Source organism: Heloderma suspectum, chromosome 16 (genome assembly GCF_057233095.1).
Source record: "Heloderma suspectum isolate Gila_16-S chromosome 16, 16-S_ref, whole genome shotgun sequence".
In the NCBI taxonomy this organism is placed as follows: domain Eukaryota; kingdom Metazoa; phylum Chordata; class Lepidosauria; order Squamata; family Helodermatidae; genus Heloderma; species Heloderma suspectum.
In genome coordinates this window covers 21,741,727-21,763,659 of record NC_139473.1, presented here as the reverse complement: position 1 = coordinate 21,763,659, position 21,933 = coordinate 21,741,727, and the positions used below count along the sequence as shown (strand labels likewise).

The 21,933-nt window shown below is 49.2% G+C and overlaps 1 protein-coding gene across 1 annotated transcript in view; it reads right to left on the bottom strand.

Moving 5' to 3' along the window:
* Positions 1 to 2,014: 2,014 nt before the first annotated feature.
* The window catches only part of LOC146335070 (myeloperoxidase-like), a 39,482-nt gene continuing 19,563 nt past the window's right edge, over positions 2,015 to 21,933 (bottom strand). The window contains exons 7-12 of the mRNA XM_084823014.1: positions 20,096 to 20,411; positions 19,195 to 19,355; positions 14,296 to 14,542; positions 13,773 to 13,943; positions 12,289 to 12,526; positions 2,015 to 2,213 (exon numbers count right to left, since the gene is read on the bottom strand). Of these exons, the coding sequence (XP_084679140.1) occupies positions 2,015 to 2,213; positions 12,289 to 12,526; positions 13,773 to 13,943; positions 14,296 to 14,542; positions 19,195 to 19,355; positions 20,096 to 20,411 (1,332 nt within the window). The remainder of the gene's footprint in view (positions 2,214 to 12,288; positions 12,527 to 13,772; positions 13,944 to 14,295; positions 14,543 to 19,194; positions 19,356 to 20,095; positions 20,412 to 21,933) is intronic.

Sequence of the window (21,933 nt, the reverse complement as noted above, 5' to 3'; positions counted from 1 at the left end):
AGGCACCTGCTGCGGTACACCCCTGCATCCCCCTGAGGGACCGGCCTGCCTACTCTATTCCACTGAGGAGGGGCTGACCCACCGCAGGGCAGAGGGACAGGCGTCTGACACTGGCCCTCAGCCCACTAGTCTCCCGTGGCCTCAAACTGTATGGACTGCAAAGCTATGCGCTGCCACCTACTGACCGATGCTGGTACTCCAAGCTTGGAGTACACATGGACACATTTAAATGAATTAAAATTAATTAATGCATTTTAAAAACAAACAACCCTAAGGGCCCCTTAGTATTTATGTCAAGTTTTGTCGGTCTAGGTTTTATGGTCTTCGAGCTATAGCAATGATGGTTGGACGGACAGACACACATCCTCTTATTATTAGAGATGTGTGATTTGCATATTTCAAGACACAGCTTTACGTATGTAACTGGGTGAAATTAACAGAGGACCATTCCAAAAAGCAAAAACAAACCTGACTCCTCCCTTCCTCCATAAAGGAAATTAAAATAGCTAGCAGGGGTGGGGTGGGGAGATGAGGCTGGATTCCAACTGCCATCATTCCTGGCCATTGGCCATGCTTGCTGGGGTGCTGATGGGAATTGAAGTCCAAGAACATTCCCATGAAGGGTCAGGGTAAGTGTGATGCAAGCAAGCCATGATTAGCTTCCCCCACTGTTGCTTAATGGATCAGCAGCCCCAGGGCTTGCTTTGAAAACCAGGGAAATGGCCCTCCGACAGTTTAAACAGTTTACAGCCCTTTTCTCTGCTTCCCCCCCCCGAAGCTAAATCTCCCCAAAGCTGCTATTAGCTCTGTACATGGGGGGGGGCAGGGGGGAGAGAGATTGATAAGTGCTCCTGGATCGCAGATCTCTTGCATCCGGTTCGGCCCGAAGACGATCATCTCTCGTCTACCAGGAACCAAAGAACCGCCCAAGCTAGTCAGCCTTTCCTCAGGACTCATTGGGTTGTGCCAATGGGGCAGCTGGTGCGGCCATGGGTCAGGTCTGGGCCTCCCCAAATTGGGCCCATCAACTTCCCCCATGGAAAACCGTTCCGGAATTTCGGCGTGAGGTGATTCAAGGGGAGATGCGTCCAGTGGAGGCTGGTGGCTCTGGTGTCAGTGGGGCAGTACATCCGCTCCGGGTTTCAGTCAGAACCAGTCAGAACTCTAAAGGAGCTACCCAAGGTGCGGATAGCTCCTTTAGAGTTCTGCCTGGTTCTGACTGAAAGCCAGCATGGATGCACTGCCGCACTGGATGCATCCCTCATAATGGGGATGCATTTGGGGCCTGGGGCAATGTCCCTCAGTAGGCTCAAAGGATCTGTCCAGGTCAGGGGCGTCAACCAGCCTCTTTCAGCCTGAGGGCCATATTCAGTTTAGGAGAAGCTGCTGGGGGTGGCATTCCAGGGGTGAGCAGGGTTGAAGGGAAAGGGGTGGGGCCAGGGGCCTGGATTAGGACCCCAGGCTGGCCAGATTTCACCTGTGGGCCAGAGGATCAACACCCCTGGTCTGGACCAGCTTCCTTAACCCAGTGTCCTCCAGATGTGTTGGGCTACAACTCCCATCATCTCCAGACAGCCCACAAACCTTCCTATGACATTTCCTACTTCAAGGTCTGGGGATATCCCAGCCCACGTGTTATTCTCCTTGGGAAAGGGGGGCAGGAAGAGGAACAGACCAATACCCCGGTTAACATCCCTCCCACCATACCCAGTTTCTAATTCTTCAAACGAGTTGCTGCAGACTCCAATCCAGCTGGAAGCCACGCCCCTAAGTGCAGCAGCCATTTGGCCCGATCTTGAGTATGGCGTTACCTGGCATTACCACTGCTCCGTGGCGAAAGAGGAAGACACTCCATACATGCTCAAGGGTTCATCCCACAGCTGAGCCCTGTGACTGAAAGACTGTCCTAGGGCTAAACCTTCCTGAATTCTGGCTCAAATTAAACTTAGGTGCTCCCCCGCAAAGCAAGAGGGTGTCAAGGCACCCCATATCCCCCCAACCCCCTATTTGCACTCTATTCGTTCCAAGCAGACAAGTCAAGTCTCCTGATTTGGCGGCAGTTCACGAAGCCCCACGGATAGCGGTTCCTCTTGAAGCTGTCCCTCGGCACCTCCGTGATGTGTGTGTTGTCGCAAATGATGCGCGAAAGTGAGATGCTGCTCAGGGCACGGCGCTGCCGCGGGGTGAACACCCCGGGGTTCTCCCACCAGTATCTGCCAAGACAGAGGGCACAGGGATGAAAGCGACCAGTCAGCATGGTCTCGGGAAGGCAAACCAGAACCACAGCCCTATTTCAAATCCAGCAAGGGGCTCTTTCTGACCGAGGGCCAAATTCCATTTCAGAGAAGGTCTCGGGGGCCGCATTCCAATGGTGAGTGGGACCAAAGGCAAAAGGAGTTGGGCCAAAATACAAAACCCGCAGCACATCTTTGCTTAAAGCTCGTAGTTCCGTAACGAAGCCCTAGGAGAGGAATGGCAGCCTTTTAGAATGGGGGTGGGGGGAACGTGCAGAAGCTGGAATGCTACCAAGGGATCAGCATTGAGGGGAAAGGGGTGTGGCCAGGAAGAGGGGGCATGGCCATCTGCAGAAACTTGGAGGGCCAAATTGGGACCCCGGCCAGAGTTGGTCGACGGACCCGAGGTTCCCCACCCTTGTTCTAGACTTCTTCATGGAGACTGCTTTCATTGATGTTATTTACGCTCCCCAGAAGAGCCTGGCTGGATCAGACCAAAGGCCCATTTAGCCCAGCGGTGCTGTTTCCCACCGTGGCTAACCAAATACCTGGAACAAGAAAGCCAGACCATGAAGCACATGGTCTTCAATGTCTATATACTAACGTCCAGAGTATGGGAAAAAAACAGAGTGAACCTGAACTCTTAATACAAGAGGGAAATTATGACTTGATATAACTGAGGCTTGGTGGGATGACTCTCTTGACTGGAATACAGCAATTGAAGGATATAACTTGTTCAAAAAGAACAGGAGGAACAGAAAGGGAGGTGGGGTTGCACTGTATGTGAAAAATACATATCTCTGCACAGAAATACAGGAGGAGGAGCTTGGTAGCCCCATCGAGAGCATCTGGGTTAAAATAAATGCAGCAAAGAATAAAAGGAACATGGTGGTCGGAGTCTACTACCAGCCACCCAACCAAGGAGAAGATGAGGATGAAACTTTTGAAAAGCAAATAGCGAGTGTTTCAAGGAAGCATGATGTAGTACTAATTGTTCAGTCGTTAAGTCATGTCCGACTCTTCGTGACCCCATGGGCCATAGCACGCCAGGCCTTCCTGTCCTCCGCTCTCTCCCGGAGCGTGCTCTAGTCCATATTCATTGCATCGGTGATGCTATCTAGCCATCTCATCCTCTGCCGTCCCCTTCTCCTTTTGCCTTCCATCTTTCCCAGCATCAGGGTCTTTTCCAGGGAGTTTTCTCTCCGCATTAGGTGGCCAAAATATCTGAGCTTCAGCTTCAGGAAAAGGAAAAACTTCCTAACTGTAAGAGCAATACGATAATGGAACTAATTACCTGGGGAGGTGGTTGGCCCTCCCACACTGGAGGCCTTCAAGACAAGGCTGGACAGCCATTTGTCAGGGATGCTCTGACTTGGATTCCTGCATTAAGCAGGGGGTTGGACGCGATGGCCTTGTAGGCCCCTTCCAACCCTACTAGTCTATGATTCTATGATTCAGTATCTGTCCTTCCAATGAGCACTCAGGGTTGATTTCCTTTAGGATTAACTGTCTGACCTCCTTGCAGTCCAGGGGACTCGTAAGAGTCTTCTCCAGCACCACAGTTCGAAAGCATCAATTCTTCGGCACTCAGACTTCCTTATAGTCCAGCTCTCACAGCCACACGTTGCTACTGGGAAAACCATAGCTTTGATTAGACGGACCTTTGTCGGCGAGGTGATGTCTCTGCTTCTTACTATGCTGTCTAGGTTTGCCATAGCTTTCCTCCCAAGGAGCAAGCGTCTTTTAATTTCATGGCTACAGTCACCATCTGCGGTGATCTTGGAGCCCAAGAAAATAAAATCTGTCACAGCTTCCATTTCTTCCCCTTCTATATGCCAGGAAGTGATGGGGCCAGATGCCATAATCTTCGTTTTTTTAATGCTGAGTTTCAAACCAGCTTTGGCACTCTCCTCTTTTGCCCTCAACAAGAGGCTCTTTAGATCCTCTTCGCTTTCTGCCATTAGGGTGGTATCGTCTGCGTATCTGAGGTTGTTGATAGTTCTCCCGGCAATCTTAATTCCGACCTGTGATTCATCCAACCCGGCGTTTCTCATGATGTATTCTGAATATAAGTTAAATAAGCAGGGCAACAATATGCAGCGTTGTCGTACTCCTTTCCCAATTTTGAACCAATCGGTTGTTCCATGTCTGGTTCTTACTGTTGCTTCTTGACCCTCGTACAGGTTTCTCAGGAAACAGGTGAGGTGGTCTGGTACTCCCATCACTTTCAGAATTTGCCACAGTTTGTTGTGATCCACACAATCAAAGGCTTTAGCATAGTCAATGAAGCAGAAATAGAATTTCTGGAATTCTCTTGCTTTCTCCATGATCCAGCGAATGTTGGCGATTTGATCTCTAGTTCCTCTGCCTCTTCGAAACCCAGCTTGTATTTCCAGTAGTTCTTGGTTCACATACTGCTGAAGCCTAGCTTGTAGGATTTTGAGCATCACCTTGCCGGCATGTGAAATGAGCGCAATTGTACAGTAGTTTGAACACTACTTGGCATTGCCCTTCTTTGGAATTGGAATGTAAACTGACCTTTTCCAGTCTTGCGGCCACTGTTGAGTGTTCCAAATTTGTTGGCATATTGAGTGCAGCTCTTTAACAGCATCATCTTTTAGGATATTAAATAGCTCAGCTGGAAGACTGTCATCTCCGCTAGCTTTGTTGTTAGTAATGCTTCCTAAGGCCCACTTGACTTCACTCTCTAGGATGACCGGCTCAAGTTCAGTGAGCGCACTATCATGGCTATCAGGGACATTCAGATCTTTCCTGTATAGTTCTTCTGTGTATTCTTTCCACCTCTTCTCATCTGCTTCTGTTAGGTCCCTGCCTTCTTTGTCCTTTATCATGCCCATCTTTGCACAAAACGTTCCCTTGATATCTCCGATTTTCTTGAAGAGATCTCTAGTCTTTCCCATTCCGTTGTTTTGCTTGATTTCTTTGCACTGTTCATTTAAGAAGGCCTTCTTGTCTCTCCTTGCTATTCTCTGGAACTCTGCATTCCGTTGGATATATCTTCCCCTTTCTCCCTTGCTTTTCGCTCCTTTTCTTTCCTCAGCTACTTGTAAAGCCTCATCAGACCGCCACTTTGCTTTCTTGCATTTCTTTTTCTTGGGGATGGATTTCGTTGCTGCCTCCTGAACAATGTTATGGACCTCCGTCCATAGTTCCTCAGGCACTCTGTCTATCAGGTCTAATCCCTTAAATCTATTCCTCACCTCCACTGTATATTCATAAGGGATATGATTTAGGTCATACCTGAATGGTTTAGTGGTTTTCCCTATGTGTTTCAATTTAAGCCGAAATTTTGCAACAAGAAGCTCATGATCTGAGCCACAGTCAGCTCCAGGTCTTGTTTTTACTGACTGTATAGAGCTTCTCCATCTTTGGCTGCAAAGGACATAATCAATCTGATTTCGATATTGACCATCTGGTGATGTCCATGTGTAGAGTCGCCACTTGTGCTGTTGGGAAAGAGTGTTTGCTATGATCAGCATGTTCTCTTGGCAAAACTCTATTATTTTATTTATTTTATTATTTATTATTAAATTTATTAATCGCCCATCTGGCTGGTCACCCAGCCACTCTGGGAGATGTACAGCGTACAATAAAACAGTTTAAAACAATAAAAGTTTACAGGAAAAACATTTTCTAAAATACCCTAACCCACCCCAAATGCCTGCCTGAACAACCACGTTTTTAATGCACGACGGAAGGTCATTAAAGAGGGGGCATGGCGGAGTTCCCTAGGGAGGGAGTTCCACAGAGTGGGGGCCACCACAGAAAAGGCCCTCTCCCTCGTCCCCACCAGTGTAGCTGTCGTGGCTGATGGGACAGAGAGAAGGCCATCTGAGGCTGATCTTGTTAAGCGGCCTGTCTGGTGCTGCTGGAGGCGCTCCTTAAGATAGGCTGGGCCAAAACCATATAGGGTTTTACAGGTCAAAACCAACACCTTGAATTTGGCCCAGAAAACAACTGGTAACCAGTGCAACTCCTCCAGCACTGGAGTGATGTGATCTCGCCGGCGGCTGCCTTTAATCAGGCGAGCCGCCGCGTTCTGTACCAGCTGCAGCTTCCGAACCGTCTTCAAGGGTAACCCCACATAGAGCTCATTACAGTAGTCTAAACGAGAGGAGACCAGGGCATGTACTACTGATAGGAGCAGATGGTCGGGAAGGAAGGGGCGCAGCTGCCGTATCAGATGGAGTTGATACAGCGCTGTCCGGCTCACAGCTGACACCTGAGCCTCCATGGACAGCTGGGAGTCCAAAATGACCCCCAGGCTGCGGACCTGGTCTTTCAAGGGTAGCCGTACCCCATTCAACACCAGGTCAACATCCCCCAGCCTCCTCTTGTCTCCCACCAAAAGTACCTTGGTCTTGTCAGGGTTCAGTTTCAGCTTATTCCTCCCCATTCAGCCACTCACCGTCTCCAGATATTTGGACAGGGATTCTACGGCCAACCTTGGTGAAGATTTAAACGAGAGGTAGAGCTGCGTGTCATCCGCATATTGATGACACTGCACCCCAAACCTCCTGATGATAGCCCCCAGTGGCTTCACATAGATGTTAAATAGCATCGGGGAGAGGATGGAACCCTGTGGCACCCCACAAGTGAGTGGCCACGGGTCCGAAACCTCCTCTCCCAGTGCTACCCTCTGGTACCTGCCGGAGAGGAAGGACCGGAACCACCGCAATACAGTGTCTCCAATGCCCAACCCCTCCAGGCGGTCCAGGAGGATACCGTGGTCAACGGTATCAAAAGCCGCTGAGAGGTCGAGGAGAACAAGGAAGGAGCATTCACCCCTATCCAGAGCCCTCCTCATATCATCTACCAAGGCGACCAAGGCCGTTTCTGTCCCATGCCCAAGCCTGAAGCCCGACTGAAATGGGTCTAGATAATCAGTTTCTTCCAAGTGTGCCTTCAACTGCACCGCCACCACCCGCTCAATCACCTTCCCCAAAATGGCAGATTTGAGACTGGGCAAAAGTTGTTCAGAACTTGAGGATCCAAGGAGGGCTTCTTTAAGAGCGGTCTTATCACTGCCTCCTTGAGGGCTGATGGCATCACTCCCTCCTCAAGGGAGGCGTTCACCACCGCCCTGATCCCCTCACCCAGTCTCTCTCTGCAGCCCATAATGAGCCAAGATGGGCAAGGATCAAGTAAGCAGGTGGTCGGCCGTACAGATGAAAGCACCTTGTCCACTTCATCAGGAGGAAGAAGCTGGAACCGATCCCACAAAACCGGTTTGCCACAGGCCGCCTCTTGCTCACTAACTGTATCCACAGCGTGCAGAGTAACACACCTAATTTGATCAATTTTATCTGCAAAGTGCCTTGCCAAGGCCTCACAGGAGGCCTTAGAATGCTCCAGTGGTTCCGGAGCCACAGGACCGACCAGGCTCTGGACCACTTGGAACAGCCTCCTGGGACAGCACTCTGCAGACACGATGGAGGCAGCATAATATTCCTTTTTTGCTGCCTTCACCGCCACGTGATAGGCTGAAGATACAGCTCTAGCCCGTGTCTGATCGTCTTTGGAGCGAGACTTCCGCCACCGGCGCTCTAGCCGTCTCACCTCCTGTTTCAGAGCTCGTAACCGCGGATTGAACCATGGTGCAGTCCGAGCCCTGTTCAGGGGGAGAGGGCATTTCGGAGCCACCCGATCTAATGCCCCAGTGATTGCAGCATTCCAGCCACCCACCAGGGTCTCAACCGAGTGGCCGTTGGCATGCCCCAGAGAATCCCCAAGCGCGTTCAGGAATCCATTTGGATCCATAAGACGCCTGGGGCGGACCATTTTAATGGGTCCTCCACCCCTGCGGAGGGGTTGTGGAACCGAGAAGTCCAACGTCACCAGATAGTGATCTGACCATGACAAGGGGGTGGTGGATATACCCCCGACTTCCAGATCACTCCCCGCTTCTCCAGAAACAAACACAAGGTCTAGTGCATGACCGGCTACGTGGGTGGGCCCAGTTAGAATATGGTGCAGCTCCCAGGAGGCCATGGTCTCCATGAAGTCCCGAGGTGCTCCTGTGAGGATGGCCTCCGAATGTACGTTGAAGTCCCCCAACACCAGTAGGTTAGGGGACTGTACACGCACATCAGAGACCACCTCAAGCACCTCGGCCAGGGAGTCAGTCGTGCAGCGGGGTGGACGGTACACGAGCAGAATCCCCAGACTGCCCTTCGGGCCCAACCTCCAGTACATGCACTCAGCAACCTTGGTCTCCCGGGGAGGGGGTCTGGTGAAGACCAAGGACTCTCGGTAGATAACAGCCACTCCCCCTCCCCGATCCCCAGCCCTCGGCTGCTGTGCATACGAAAATCCAGCTGGACACATGGCTGCAAGGGTTGGAGCAGCGGCCTCGGCCAGCCAGGTCTCCGTAATACATGCCAGGTCTGCACCCTCATCCAGGATCATGTCATGGATGAGGGAAGTTTTCTGGGTAACAGACCTGGCATTGCAGAGCAGCAAACGAAGGCCAGAAGATGGGGTCACGCCTCCCCCAGCCATCCTTTGGCTCTGGACAGGCCCGGAGCAGGGGACAGATACTACACGTCTCTCCCTTGTTCCCCTTACCTGGCAGGGCCTGCCCCTAGCGCTCCGCCAGCGCCTGCCGCCCAGCCCCGGTATGTTCTGGCCCCCAACGCTCCCCCCACTGCCTCCATCAGGTGGACACATGCCCCCTCGCTCCCGCCTATCAGGCAGGCTACCCACCCCTAAAAACACAACAAAATCCCCCCCAACAAAATAAAACAAACAAACAAAACAATTAAAATCCCCTTAAAAATGCCAGGCAGGAGTCCACAGGGAAGGCCTGGTGGTGGTGGTGGTGGCAGCGGCGGCGGTGGCAGCAGCAGCAGGCACGCCTCTTCCCTGGTGGTGGTGGCTTCTCCTGCAGGCCCTGGCTCTCTATTAGCCTTTGTCCTGCTTCATTTTGTACACCAAGGCCATGCTAGCCTGTTATCCCAGTTATTTCTGGACTTCCTACTTTAGCATTCCAATCCCCTATGATGAAGAGGACATCTTTTTGGGGTGTTAGTTCTAGAAGGTGTTGTAGGTCTTCATAGAACTGATCAACCTCAGCTTCTTCGGCCTCAGTGTTGGGGCATAGACTTGAATTACTGTGATGTTGAATGGTTTGCCTTGGATTCGTACTGAGATCATTCTATCGTTTTTGAGATTGTACCCCAGTACTGCTTTTCCCACCCTTTTGTTGACTATGAGTGCTACTCCATTTCTTCTAAGGGATTATTGCCCACAGTAGTAGATATGATGGTCACCTGAAATTCGCCCATGCTTGTCCATTTTAGTTCGCTGATTCCCAAGATGTCGATGTTCAATCTTGCCATCTCATGTTTGACCACCTCCAGCTTACCTTGATTCATTCATCTTACATTCCAGGTTCCTAAACAATATTGTTCTTTGCGGCATCGGACTTTCTTTTCACCACCAGACACATCCATAGCTGAGTGTCCTCTCGGCTTTGGCCCAGCCGCTTCACTCTTTCTGGCGCTACTTGGAAACTCCCTCTGCTCTTCCCCAGTAGTATATTGGACACCTTCCGACCTGAGGGGCTCCTCTTCCGGTGTCATATCTTTTAGCCTTGTGATATGTTCCATGGGGTTTTCTTGGCAAGAATACTAGAGTGGGTTGCCATTTCCTTCTCCAGTGGACTACATTTGTTAGAACTCTCCACCATGACCTGTCTGTCTTGGGTGGCTCTGCACGGCATAGCTTATGGCTTCACTGAGTTACGCAAGCCCCTTCGCCACAACAAGGCAGTGATCCATGAAGGGGGTAGTAGTAATGGGGGACTTCAATTTCCCCAATATTTGTTGGGAGACAGATTCTGCAAAACATGGCCCCTCAAGAGGAAATTCCTGACTTGTGTGGTGGATAACTTCCTCCTACAGAAACTACAGAAGGAACTAGAGGATCGGCTATCCTTGACTTGATCCTAACCAACAGAGATGACTTAGTGGGTAAAGTAGCAGTTACAGGAACTCTGGGGGAAAGCGACCATGTTATACTTGAGTTCTTGGTTCTAAAGGAAGCAAAAGCTGAGTGTAGCCAAAAGCGTACCCTGGATTTTAGGAAAGCCGATTTTAATAACAGAACAATGATCAGTAAGGTCCCATGGCAAGCAACTCTAATGAGAAAAGGAGTGCAAGATAGGTGGGAGTTTTTAAAAAAGGAAATTCTCAATGCACGATTACAAACAATTCCAACAAGAGAAAAAGGCGCAAGACAACAGAAGAAGCCAGTGTGGCTTCACAAAAAGCTTAGAGATGAACTGAAAACAAAAAAGGACACATATAGGAAGTGGAAGGAAGGCCAAGCAACAAAGGAAGAGTACAGGCAAGTAGCACAGAATTGCAGGGATGGCGTCAGGAAGGCTAAAGCTGAGAACCAGCTGAGGTTAGCAAGGGATGCTAAAAGCAACAAAAAAGCTTTCTTCAGCTACGTGCATAGTAAAAGACAGAGGAAAGAAATGGTGGTTGAGCTATTAAATAAAGATGGCAAAATGATAACAGATGACAAAGAAAAGGCAGAAGTGCTCAATTCCTGCGTTGGCTCAGTCTTCTCCAGAAAGAGGGTCTGTGACCCCCTGGCAAAGGCAGAGTACGGGATGAAGGGACAGGATTGCAGCTCGAGATCAAGAGGCATATGGTCAAGGAACACCTAATTACTTTGAATTAGTTCAAATCCCCGGGGCCAGATGAACTGCACCCTAGAGTAATAAAAGGACTGGCAGAAGAACTCTCAGAACCACTGGCTATTATCTTTGAGCAATCATGGAGGACGGGGGAAGTGCCAGATGACTGGAGGAGGGCTAATGTTGTCCCTATCTTCAAAAGGGGTAAAAAGGAGGAACCTGGGAACTACAGACCACTCAGTCTGACATCAATCCCTGGGAAAATTCTGGAGCAGATCATAAAGCAATCAGTCTGTAAACACCTTGAAAACAATGCAGTGATTACTCAGAGCCAACATGAATTTGTCAAGAACAAGACGAATCTGATCTCATTTTTTGATCAAGTAACCTCCCTGTGGACTGTGGGAATGCTTTGGACAGAATATACCGCGACTTCAGCAAAGCTTTCGACAAAGTGCCCCATGATATCCTGATGAGCAAACTAGCTCAAAGTGGGCTAGATGAAACAACGATCCGGTGGATCCACAGTTGGCTACAGAATCGGACTCAAAGAGTGCTTATCAATGGCACCTTCTCAAACTGGGGAGAGGTAACGAGTGGGGTACCGCAGGGCTCAGTCCTGGGCCCAGTGCTCTTCAACATTTTTATTAATGACTTGGAGGAGGAGGTGCAGGGAATGCTGATCACATTTGCAGATGACACAAAAGGGGGTGGGATAGCTAATACCCTGGAAGACAGAAACAAAAATCAAAGTGATCTTGATAGACTGGAGCGCTGGGCAGAAAACAACAGAATGACATTTAATAGGGAGAAATGCCAAGTTCTGCACCTAGGAAAAAGAAACCAAATGCACAGTTACAAGATGGGGGATATGTGGCTCAACAACACTACAAGTGAGAAGGGTCTTGGAATTGTTGTAGATCACAAGCTGAATCCCACAGAGGAAGGCCAGGACCACTTCTTGATCATCCCAGAGTGCAGGACACGGAATAATGGGCTCCAGTTACAGGAAGCCAGATTCCGGCTGAACATCAGGAGAAACTTCCTGACTGTTAGAGCAATAGTTTCCTGCATTGAGCAGGGGGTTGGACTCGATGGTCTTGTAGGCCCCTTCCAACCCTATGATTCTATGAGACGGCGAGGCAGTGCGCCCCATGCAGGGTGTACACCTTGGCGGGTGCCTGCCAATGCCAGCCTTCTGGCACCAGGCCTGCTGGAACTGTGCATTACTGCCAAAAACTCTGTGTTGCCCCTCCTCGCCCTTACTGAGCCGGAGCCTGGAAGAGAGGTCCTGAGCTCCAATTACACCCTGAACGTTGACCCAAGGTAGCCGGCTCACTCGAAAAAGGAAATAACAAGGAAGCAGAGAGTCGAAAGTCCACCCACCTGTCTCCATCTCGGACTTTGCGGAACTGGAGTCCGAGGAGGCATGCCAGGAGGGGGCCCACCCTCCCCTGGGGGACAAAGGGTTCAGCCATCGCCCCGATCCAGATGTCAATGTTGGCTGGGGTCCCGTAAAGGTCCACAAACTTCTTTGCCAGCGTAGGGTTGTGCAGCACGGCGGCAAGTTCAGCTTCATTGGCTGGTTCAGAAAGGCCACAGAAACGCCTCCAAGCATTGTATCCTAGCAGAGGGAGAGCAGAAAAGGATGCTCAGTGCTGTCCCACCTCGGGTGCTGGATCCAAGGGAAACAGAGGATCTGGGTGCCATGGAAGAGCAGGTTTGGATACCTCTCGCAGGGGTAGAGGGGACTGCGCAGAGGGCACCTTCCTGGGCCCTGCATAACAACACACAATGGTCCATCTTCTACACACAGGTGGTTCTCTCTGTCTAGAAGTACTGCGTGATCTCCTAGCTGGGGGTGGATAGAAGCAATTTTCTTAGTAGCTGGAGTGGCCTTCCCCAGCGCGGTGCCCTCCAAAGGTGCTGGGCTAAACCCCCCATCGTCCCCAGCTGAGATTTGTAGTTCAACACATCTGGAGGGCACCACGCTGGGGAAGGCCAGCCTGGTGTTTATCTGGGTTCCCCTATGGGAGAACAGAGAGAGAGAGAGAATAATGAAAGCAAGTAGATAAAGAAAGAAAAAGAAGATTGATGATAGAAAGAAAAGGAAGAGAGAAAAAGAAGAAAGGAGAGAGACACACACACAGAGAGAGAGAAGATAAAGAAAGAAATAAGAAAGAAGATATATGACAGAAAAGAAGAAAAGGGAGAGAGAAAAGGAAGAAATGAGAGAGACACAGAGAGAGAGAGAGAGAGGGAGAAAGAAAGGAGAGACAAAAGAGAGAGAGAGAGAGAAAAGAACAGAGAAAGATAGAAAGAAAAAGGAAGGAAGGAAGGAAGGAAGGAAGGAAGGAAGGAAGGAAGGAAGGAAGGAAGGAGAAAGGAGAGAAAAGTAAAGAAAAGACACAAAGAATGCTGCTATGGAAGGAAGGAAGGAAGGAAGGAAGGAAGGAAGGAAGGAAGGAAGGAAGGAAGGAAGGCAGGCAGGCAGGCAGGCAGGCAGGCAGGAAGGAAGGACAGCCATGATGAGAAAACAGCAGCATTTTGAATTGGCCACAGAAATGGGGGGGGGGATCTAGCATTCATGGGAGGCTTTTGGAGCCTGCTGTTGGCCTCTGGGGACTGCCATTGTGCCAGGATGACACTGCCTTGCCCATGTGACTGCTTATGTTCCTTCTGCTCAGTCAGCTTACATCTCTGTGAAGGTATCACAGGCACATCGGTCTCTCCTCCATTGGGCACTGATCTTATCTACCAAAGCCACCCTGGGTATTCTGACCACTCCAGAGGAAGTGGGGAATTGCAAAACAGCACAAGCATCAAAGATTTGGGGGAGGGGCAATGACTTTGCCATCAAGCCAGCCTACCTGGCAGGCCGTGGTCTCTCCCCCGCTGCATGTTCAGAGAAGACAGGTCCAAGCTGATCTTTCCCTCTTGCTCAAAGAGTCGCTCCTGGACCTCTACCACCATCATCTGGTTCTGCTTCATCAACTTGGGATGGTTGACCAGCAAGCCTCGGACGAGAGGGTCAATGCCGCCTGGAGAAGAAAGACAACGGTGGCCCTGAAGTGAGGAGCTCTCTGGCACCAGGAGAGGAGGATTAAACCTTCCCTCTCAAGCCATTTGCTTCCCAAAATATCCCCTCCTGAGCAGGGGTTTTAAAAAAGATAAAGATAAGGCTCAGCTGCATGCTACATAGTTAGCAGAATGTGTGCTTTTGACCCTGAGACAGGGCAATGGCACCATAAAAGCCTCATCTGGAAGAACCCTGTGGCAGGCTTAGAAAGTTATTCCTGGAAGCCAACCTCCATTTTTTAGGCTGCATTTTGGGCCTGTTCATTTTTGCCAGCATCCTGTGCAAGCGCCATGGCAGGGGGAGCCCACGCTCACCTTCCATCACAACCCTCCATGAAGTGAAGAAGGTGAGATGAAGTGGGAGCTTGTTGTAGAAGGGTTTGAAGTATTTGTTCAGGCGAGGCACAAAGGGTGGGATGGAACCGTGTCCGAACCGGAAAACCAGGTTGAAAACATTTGAGATGGTGGGGTCCACTGAGTCACTGTAGCCCTTGTACAACGGCAACTGCTTCTTCATTTCAGTGCCCAACACGAGGGGCAGGTAGTCTCTGAAGGTGATCATCTGTGATGGAAGCAAAAATAAAAGTGCTACTCAGAAAACAAAAACCACTGAGGGAGGCTTGGAGGGTGGCACAAGGGAGAGGGCCTTCTTGGTGGTGGCCCCCCAATTTTGGAACGATCTCCCCAGCAAAGCCTGCCTGGCACCAACATTGTTACCTTTTCAGCACCAGTTTAAGACCTTCTTCAACTTCCAGGCATCTGGCAGCAGATGAAAAGGTTTTTAATCAGGTCCTGGGATTTCTTATTGATGATTGTTAAAATGATTATAGTGTGTGTGTGTGTGTGTGTGTGTGTGTGTGTGTGTTCTGTCTGTTTATATCATAGAATCATAGAATCATAGACTAGTAGGGTTGGAAGGGGCCTACAAGGCCATCGAGTCCAACCCCCTGCTCAATGCAGGCATCCAAGTCAGAGCATCCCTGACAAATGGCTGTCCAGCCTCGTCTTGAAGGCCTCCAGTGTGGGAGAGCCCACCGCCTCCCCCAGGCAATTGGTTCCATTGTCGTATTGCTCTAACAGTCAGGACGTTTTTCCTGATGTTCAGCCGGAATCTGGCTTCCTGTAACTTGAGCCCATTATTCCGTGTCCTGCACTCTGGGATGATCAAGAAGAGATCCTGGCCTTCTTCTCTGTGACAACCTTTCATGTTCTTGAAGAGTGCTATCTTATCTCCCCTCAGTCTTCTCTTCTCAAGGCTAAACATGCCCAGTTCTTTCAGTCTCTCTTCATAGGGCTTTGTTTCCAGTCCCCTGATCATCTTTGTTGCCCTCCTCTGAACCCTCTCCAGTTTGTCTGCATCCTTCTTCAAGTGTGGTGCCCAGAACTGGACACAGTAGTCTAGATGAGGCCTAACCAGTGCTGAGTAGAGGGGAACTACTACTTCCCGGGATTTGGAAGCTATGCTTCTATTAATGCAGCCCATAATAGCATTTGCCTTTTTTGCAGCCACATCCCATTGTTGGCTCATATTCAGCTTGTGATCAACAAAAATTCCAAGATCCTTCTCGCTTGTAGTGTGGTTGAGCCACGTATCCCCCATCTTGTAACTGTGCACTTGGTTTCTTTTTCCTAGGTGCAGAACTTGGCATTTATCCCTATTCAATGTCATTCTGTTGTTTTCTGCCCAGCGCTCCAGTCTATCTAGATCACTTTGAATTTTGTTTCTGTCTTCCAAAGTATTAGCTATCCCTCCCAATTTTGGTCATCTGCAAATTTGATCAGCATTCCCTGCACCTCCTCCTCCAAGTCATTAATAAAAACGTTGAAGAGCACTGGGCCCAGGACTGAGCCCTGCGGTACCCCGCTCGTTACCTCTCCCCAGTTTGAGAAGGTCCCATTGAGAAGCACTCTTTGAGTCCGATCCTGTAGCCAACTGTGGATCCACCGGATCATTGTTTCATCTAGCCCACTTTGAGCTAGTTTGCTCATCAGGAGATCATGGGGCACTTTGTCGAAAGCTTTGCTGAAGTCGAGGTATATGATGTCTACAGCATTCCCACGGTCTACAAGGGAGGTTACTTGATCAAAAAATGAGATCAGATTTGTCTGGCAGGACTTGTTTTTGACAAATCCATGTTGGCTTCAAGTAATCACGGCATTGTTGTCAAGGTGCTTCCAGATGGATTGCTTTATGATCTGCTCCAGAATTTTCCCAGGGATTGATGTCAGACTGACTGGTCTGTAGTTCCCAGGTTCCTCCTTTTTACCCTTTTTGAAGATAGGGACAACGTTAGCCCTCCTCCAGTCATCTGGCACTTCCCCCGTCCTCCATGATTGCTCAAAGAGAATAGACAGCGGTTCTGAGAGTTCTTCTGCCAGTTCCTTTATGACTCTAGGATGCAGTTCATCTGGCCCTGGAGATCTGAACTCATTCAAAGTAATTAGGTGTCCCTTGACCATATGCCTCTCGATCTCAAGCTGCAATCCTGCCCCTTCAGCCTGTACTTCGCCTTTGCCAGGGGGGTCATAGACCCTCTTCTGGGAGATGACTGAGCCAAAGTAGGAATTGAGCACCTCTGCCTTTTCTTTGTCATCTGTTATCGTTTTGCCATCCTTATTTAATAGCCGAACCACCATTTCTTTCCTCTGCCTTTTACTATGCACGTAGCTGAAGAAAGTCTTTTTGTTGTTTTTAGCATCCCTTGCTAACCTCAGCTCATTCTCAGCTTTAGCCTTCCTGACGCCATCTCTGCAATTCTGTGCTATCTGCCTGTACTCTTCCTGTGTTGCTTGGCCTTCTTTCCACTTCCTATATGTGTCCTTTTTTGTTTTCAGGTCATCTCTAAGCTTTTTGTGAAGCCACATTGGCTTCTTCTGTTGTCTTCCACCTTTTCTTCTTGTTCGAATTGTTTGTGATTGTGCCTTGAGAATTTCCTTTTTTAAAAGCTCCCACCCATCTTGGACTCCTTTTCCCGCTAGCATTGCTTGCCATGGGACCTTACTGATCATTGTTCTGAGTTTATTAAAATCAGCTTTCCTAAAATCCAGGGTACGCGTTTGACTACACTCGGCTTTTACTTCCCTTAGAACCAAGAACTCAAGTACAACATGGTCACTTTCCCCCAGAGTTCCTGTAACTGCTACTTTATCCACTAAGTCATCTCTGTTGGTTTGGATCAAGTCAAGGATAGCCGATCTTCTAGTTCCTTCCTCTACTTTCTGTAGGAGGAAGTTATCCGCCACACAAGTCAGGAATTTCCTGGAGGGGCCATGTTTTGCAGAATTTGTCTCCCAATAAATATTGGGGAAATTGAAGTCCCCCATTACTACTACATCATGCTTCCTTAAAACATTGGCTATTTGCTTTTCAAAAGTTTCATCCTTGTCTTCTCCTTGATTGGGTGGCCGGTAGTAGACTCCGACCACCAGGTTCCTTTTATTCTTTGCTGCATTTATTTCAACCCAGATGCTCTCGATGGGGCTACCAAGCTCCTCCTCCTGTATTTCTGTGCAGAGATATGTATTTTTCACATACAGTGCAACCCCACCTCCCTTTCTGTTCCTTCTGTTCTTTTTGAACAAGTTATATCCTTCAATTGCTGTATTCCAGTCATGACAGTCATCCCACCAAGTCTCAGTTACACCTATCAAGTCATAATTTCCCTCCTGTATTAAGAGTTCAAGTTGGTTCTGCTTGTTTCCCATACTCTGGGCATTAGTGTATAGATATTGAAGGCCATGTGCTTCATAGTCTGGCTTTCTTCCTACATGTGTCTGAAGACTATTATTGGGCGCTATCAGAGCTGTTCCCTCCATTGCAGTGCATGCGCCTACGTCCATTGTTACCCCCAACATTACATCTCCCTTCCCCATAGGATTCAGTTTAAAGCCCTCCTGATGAAGTTCTTCATGCTGTGGCCAAACACATTCTTCCCATCCTTTGTGAGGTGCAACCTGTCCCTAGCCAACAGCCCATCTTCCAGGAAGTATAGCCCGTGGTCCCAGAATCCAAATATCTCGCGCCGGCACCACCTTTGTAGCCAGTCATTCACCCGGAGTATTTTTCGTTCCCTTTCTATCCCTCTTCGAACTACTGGAAGGATGGATGAGAAAACTATCTGGGCCCCAAAGTTCTTGAGTTTCCTTCCCAAAGCTTCGAAGTCTGACGTGATCTCTTCGTAGCTCCGCTTGGCGGTATCATTTGTTCCCACATGGATGAGAAGAAAGGGATCCCTGTCAGTGGGCTTTATGAGTGCAGGCAACCCTTCAGTCACGTCTCTAATCTGTCCTCCCGGGAGACAACATACCTGGCAAGTCCACGGGTCTTCACGACATACTTGGGTCTCGATCCCACGCAGCAAGGAGTCTCCCACTACTACCACTCTTCTCTTCTTCTTCTTGTAGGCCTGGGTTTCATCGCCTCTGTTTGACTGACCTTCTGCCTCTTGCTGACTCTCATGCAGGTTCCCCTGTGATTCTTCCTCTGCAGGCTGTCCTCCAGTCTCATCCGCAAGTACCTGGAATCGGTTCCACAGCTCCACTGCTTCCACTGGTGCAGAGTGGCGTCTAGTTCTTCTTCTCCTGTCACCCTTTTCCAAGGAGTATCCTCTACTCCATTTTTCTTCACCTCAGCATTTCCCACTGCCTCATCTTGCTGTTGCTCTTCAAGCTTCTGGTCTTCCCTTTGCTGCTGTAGTTCCCCCATTCTGTCCAAGAACTCTTCGTGTTCTCTTATTCCCCGGAGGGTCGACAGTCGCCGCTCCAGTCCACTTACTTTTTCTTCCAGCAGCGTGATCAACTTGCACTTGTTGCAGGTGTGGGCCATGTTGTTCTCAGGCAAGAAAAAAACATTGCACACACCTTGCAGGTCCCCACCACTGGAGAGTCTTGTCCTTCCATAGCCTCTTTTCCCTTTTTGTGTCTAGCTTTGTGATTGTTCTAGACTAGCCTGTGCCTGCTCCTCTACTCAGTAGAGGTTAAAAGCAGAGTCCCACTGGTGTGAAAGTGTGTGTTACAAGACAAATAAATGGAAAAAACTTAGTTAAAAAAATAAAAATAAAAAATATGTTTTTATATTATGTACAATGTTATATTCTTCAGGTTTTTCATCTGTGTAAACCACCCAGAAAGCTTTGGCTATTGAGCAGTATAGAAATGTAATCAATGAAATGAAAAGGAAATAAAGTGAGATGAAGAAGAGAGAGCGTTCAGTACCTGAATCATTGCGCCAACTATCTTCCGGGCTTCCTGATAGAGCTTCTCCCCATCCCAATGGGGATTCAACCTCTTCAGTTCCGTGGCCAAGCGGTTATGTTCCCGGACGAACAAGGTATGGATGGTTGTCAGTCCGAGGTTTTCAGACAGTCTGCCATCCCCTGCAAAATTCAAAACACGGCACACTGACATCCCTCTTATTTCTGGCAGATTCCTTTTTAAAAACAAGTTCCGAAGGTTTACACTTCTAGGGGAACAGGATCTTAGAAAATGAAATGATGAACACATTTTTCTGCCACATTAACCCTTGACACCCAGATCCCACAAAGCATAGGACGCTGCCTTAGCCCGTGTCAGATCCTGGTCCATCTAGCCCAGTGTGGTTCACACTGAATGGCAGCAATGGCTCTCCAGGTTTCAGGCAGGATTCTTTCGTAGCCCTACCTGGAGATTTTGCCAGGGATCGAACCTGGGACCGTTGGCATGCAAAGCATGTTTTCCATTACTCTGACCTACAACCCTTCCTCCATGGGCTCCAGCGGGAGCGGTGCCAGTATTTCATGCATTTTCACACCCTGGGGAACTTTTTGTGTGTTGCGGAGAAGTGGGAAAAGAAAGGCCAGCCTTTCCCAGCCTGTGCTGCTGGACTACAACTCCCAGCTTCCCCCAGTCAAACACATCTGGAAGGCAGCAGGTTGGGGACACATACTATAAGCATTTAACACAGAATAAAATATTCTTCAATCTGTACTATTTTGCATCATTTCTTCTGCCGTTGTTATTGCAGCTAATTATGGGCAGGGTCCCAGATCTGAATGCACAACTCAAAAGCATGTTCTGTGCATAAACATGATCTGCAACTCACCCTGGTGTGTAAAAACAACAACCAGCTAAGACATACCTGCTTTAAAACAGGGGATGTTGGCAATTTTGTTTGTAAAGAGACAGAGGCTGTTGGACTTGTTCTCAAAGGGCAGCAGCCCCAATCCTGCATCTGTGAAGTTCTGGTTGAGTGCCATCAATCCCAGAGAGTTGCTGTGGTTGCGCAGACTCCAGGCCAAAGGCTCCTCGCTCCCGTACACTGTGTTTGCGTCCAGGAATGATGTGACGCCATTGAGCTGCTCGCGGATAAACTTCGTGGGGTTGCACACTGGGGCAGTCCGAATGAACGGCATACAGATGCCCGGCTTTGTAATCCGTGGATCTCCGGGGGGGATCTGCAGAAAACAGTCCCTGAATCAAAACCTCCGTGGACATGTCCACTTCATTCTGGAAATTCTAAGAGTTTGTTTGTTTGTTTGTTTGTTTGTTTAAAGCCTTTTAATCTCACTCCCCAGCCAAAAGAGCTCTGGGGGCAGCTCACATATTATCTATCTATCTATCTATCTATCTATCTATCTATCTATCATCATCATCTATCACATTTCTGTACTGCCCAATAGCTGAAGCTCTCTGGGCAGTTCACAAAAAAGTATAATCAATAAAAAGAGATGTTCCTAGCAAAGGTGATGTTCAAGATGTTCCTAGCAAAGGCTCTTTGCCTTTGCATCAGCTAAAAATTGAGGGTGTGACTGTAGGACACCCCCTCCGGAACCCTTGACAGACAAGGGCCCTTGGCCGTTCAGCAAGGCCCCTGTCTAAACAAGGAGTCACTGCTCAGACCTCCAGCAGTCACGCTTCAACGTGGGCGACCCTTCTGCAAACCCTGCCCCACCTCTGCTCTGCCAGGTTCTCACGGACAGCTTCCAGCCCCCCGGCCTGCCAAGGCCAGACCAGCAGGCGGGCAGGGAGTCGAGTGACTCCCCCTGGCTCTGCCCAAGAACACTGGCAGAGAGAAGCTCACACAGACCCTGACGCTCCAGAGGCTGAGTCGGCCCAAGCCCTCCCGGGTTACACCTGTCAAATCCTGGCGATAACCTACAAGGCCCTGACAGGAAGCTCTGCTTAGCTGTCATCACCAGCCATCGATGATCGGTTATTATTGGGGGAGGCTGCTTTAGCCTTCGGGTTTTGTCAGACACTGTGTGAGCTCAGCTGCCACTCAGACGTTTGACTTGTGCTTCAAACATACATAGCAGAGAGGCATAAACCTAGTTATACATTCATTATCTTACCAAAATGAAAACCCCCCACATCCAAACAAATAGTTTGTGTCTGTTTGTAAGTGAAATCTCACTCAGGGATTCAGGTGACATCACAGGCATCAGCTAACAGGTGTCACAGAGAATCTGCAATCTGCCCTGCAAGCAACACTATTTTGTTTGATTGATTGATTGATTGATTGATTGATTAGCCGCCCATCTGGCCGGCGACCCAGCCACTCTAGGAGGCATACAATAGAAATAGCAACACAAAATACAGCAAATTTACATAATCAACTGAACAAAACAAAATTGCTCTTAAAAACCCTGACCCACTCCAAATGCCTGCCTGAACAGCCAGGTTTTCAAAGCCAGGTGGAAGCTCATCAAAGAGGGGGCATGGCAGAAGTCACTAGGGAGGGAATTCCACAGAATGGGAGCCACCACAGAAAAGGCCCTCTCCCTTGTCCTCACCAGCCTAGCTGTCTTGTCTGATGGGACAGACACAAGGCCTTCTGAGGCCGATCTCATTGAGCGGTGTCCCTGGTGTTGTTGGAGGCGCTCCTTAAGATAGACTGGGCCAGAACCATATAGGGTTTTAAAGGTCAATGCCAACACCTTGAACTGGGCCTGGAAAACAATCAGGCAGGCCTCAGCA